The sequence below is a fragment of the Alosa sapidissima genome, chromosome 1, assembly GCF_018492685.1.
Source record: "Alosa sapidissima isolate fAloSap1 chromosome 1, fAloSap1.pri, whole genome shotgun sequence".
Lineage (NCBI taxonomy): Eukaryota > Metazoa > Chordata > Actinopteri > Clupeiformes > Clupeidae > Alosa > Alosa sapidissima.
Genome location: NC_055957.1, coordinates 2,726,653 through 2,729,152, shown reverse-complemented (window position 1 = coordinate 2,729,152; position 2,500 = coordinate 2,726,653). Strand labels below are relative to the sequence as shown.

At 43.8% G+C, this 2,500-nt stretch overlaps 1 protein-coding gene across 1 annotated transcript in view; it reads left to right on the top strand.

Moving 5' to 3' along the window:
- The window catches only part of LOC121718852, a 127,095-nt gene that overhangs the window by 105,440 nt on the left and 19,155 nt on the right, over positions 1 to 2,500 (top strand). The window contains exons 69-70 of the mRNA XM_042104198.1: positions 436 to 580; positions 2,453 to 2,500. The exon at positions 2,453 to 2,500 is cut by the window's right edge and continues 153 nt beyond it. Of these exons, the coding sequence (XP_041960132.1) occupies positions 436 to 580; positions 2,453 to 2,500 (193 nt within the window). The remainder of the gene's footprint in view (positions 1 to 435; positions 581 to 2,452) is intronic.

The window sequence follows — 2,500 nt, the reverse complement described above, 5'->3', positions numbered from 1 at the left end:
ATCACACTAGGTAGGAAGTCATTACGGTGCAATCGGAATCTAAACGAGGAGAGATCACGCTATGTAGGAAGTCATTACGGTGCAATCGGAATCTCCTGCACTGATGCGGCACATTGATTTCCTGTCAGTGTGATGAAGTGTAGCAGCATGCAGAGACATTGCTGTCAGTTACTGGGTATTAGAGACATTGCTGTCAGTCACTGGGTATTAGAGGCAGTGCTGTCAGTTACTGGGTAGTAGAGACAGTGATGTCAGTTACTGGGTAGTAGAGACAGTGATGTCAGTTACTGGGTAGTAGAGACAGTGATGTCAGTTACTGGGTGTTAGCGATAGTGCTGGGTGTTAAAGGGGCCGCTTAAGTGGACTCTCTCTGATATGTGGATGTGTGTGTGTGTGTATGTGTGTGTGTGTGTGTGGCCACTGATCCCCCCCCAGGTGTGTGGAGCGGCAGAAGACGGTGCGGAAACACTACGAGGAGATCTGCCAGCAGGTGCGTGATGCGGAGACTGCCCTGGCTGAATGCACCGGCCACAACATCACCACCCAGCAGGACTGCAATGCCCAGAGAGACAAGCTTAAGGTACACTATACATACGCACGCACGCACGCACGCACACACGTACACGCACACGCACAGACAAGCTTAAGGTACACTACACACACACGCACACGCACACAGACAAGCTTAAGGTACACTACACACACACGCACACGCACACAGACAAGCTTAAGGTAAACACACACACACGCACACAGACAAGCTTAAGGTACACACACACACACACACACAGACAAGCTTAAGGTACACACACACACACAAGCTTAACCCTTAGAACCCTAAGCTGTTTTTAGGGCATTTTCACTACCTTTATTCATAAGGATTTATTCTGGTCATTGTAAGTGCCACACACACTTATTATATATTGTTTTTTTCAGCAGAGTCAAGGCTATACAGATCTGCCATCATTTCATGTATTAGTACTAGCATTGATTTTATTTTGATTTTTAAAGAATTAAAACATAAAAAGCGTATTATAAAAATTCTTATATTTCAACATGTATCTCACCACAGCAAGCTATAGCTCTACATGCATTTCATGTGTGAGTAGGGCAGACTGTCCTGAAACGGGCAATATAATTGCCATGTTGGAGGGATACTCTTGGGCTGAGCAATTTACAGAAATATGTGGTGTGTGATTTACTGAAATAAATGCCATTTTTTTATTTAGTGATTTAAATGACCTTTCTGCGCTCCATATCTGTGACACGAACTGATTTGACCTGATTTGACCCGAGGTTGCGTGTTAGCCAGCGTGTCTATGGTGTATGCACTCATAATGATTCTCAACTTTTTACTGGATTGCCATGAACAAAGTCAAGGCAAAAAAGCTGTTTCTTTGTTGAACAAATTGGGATGCAATGTGAGCCTTGAATTGGATGCCATGCAGGAATTTGCTAGGATCTCAAAACCGGATTATGAACATGCTTTGTCATAGAGAAACACACAATAGTGTTGGATTATGCTTTGCCACAAAAACAGACAAAAACGTGGGTCCAGCAATATGAAGTTATTATTTTGCTGTCACTTCGTTTGTTTTATAACCCAGAAGGACCTCTTTCATCTGACATGCGTGGCATATCTATCCGATCACGGGTCCGCGAGTAATTCAAACGAGAGTATATGGGTGTGCAGCGTTGGTTTGTGTACATGACGTTATTATTTTGCAGTCACTTCGTCTATTTTTATATGTCAGAAGGATCGATATACATGGTACCAATGGATAGCCCTGTGTCTCCTCTTTCATCTGATATGATTGCCATATCTATGCGATCACGGGTTCGCGAGTAATTCAAACAAGAGTAATGGGTGCGCAGGTGAACGCAGAGAAGTATAGACTGTAAATATGATGCAATTTGATTTAATTTCATGATTTTTTTTTAAATTTTATACTTGATCGTACAGACAATTGTGTAGTCTCGTTGGAAAGCCCCACTTCTGCTCTGTCATGCAATAAAGGTTTCATCTCGCTGCGATGAACAGATCCGGAGCAATTTAACAGAGAAGAAAGGGTGTGTTTTTTGACGCACTTTGCGTCAATCGGGTTCTAAGGGTTAAGGTACACCACACACACACACACACGCACACGCACACAGACAAGCTTAAGGTACACACACACACACACACACACAAGCTTAAGGTACACACACACACATATAGTAGTACACATACATAGTAGTATATACACCCTTTTGATCCCGTGAGGGAAATTTGGTCTCTGCATTTATCCCAATCCGTGAATAAGTGAAACACACTCGGGAGTAAGGAACAGTGAAACACTCTCAGGAGGTGGAGTAACTGTGCTTCAGCGATGTCATTTCCTGTGTGCTGTAGGCTCTGCTGGAGGAGGTGGAGTCACTGTGCTTTAGTGATGTCATTTCCTGTGTGCTGTAGGCTCTGCTGGAGGAGGTGGAGTCTCTGCCCCTCACCCTGGAGAAGCTG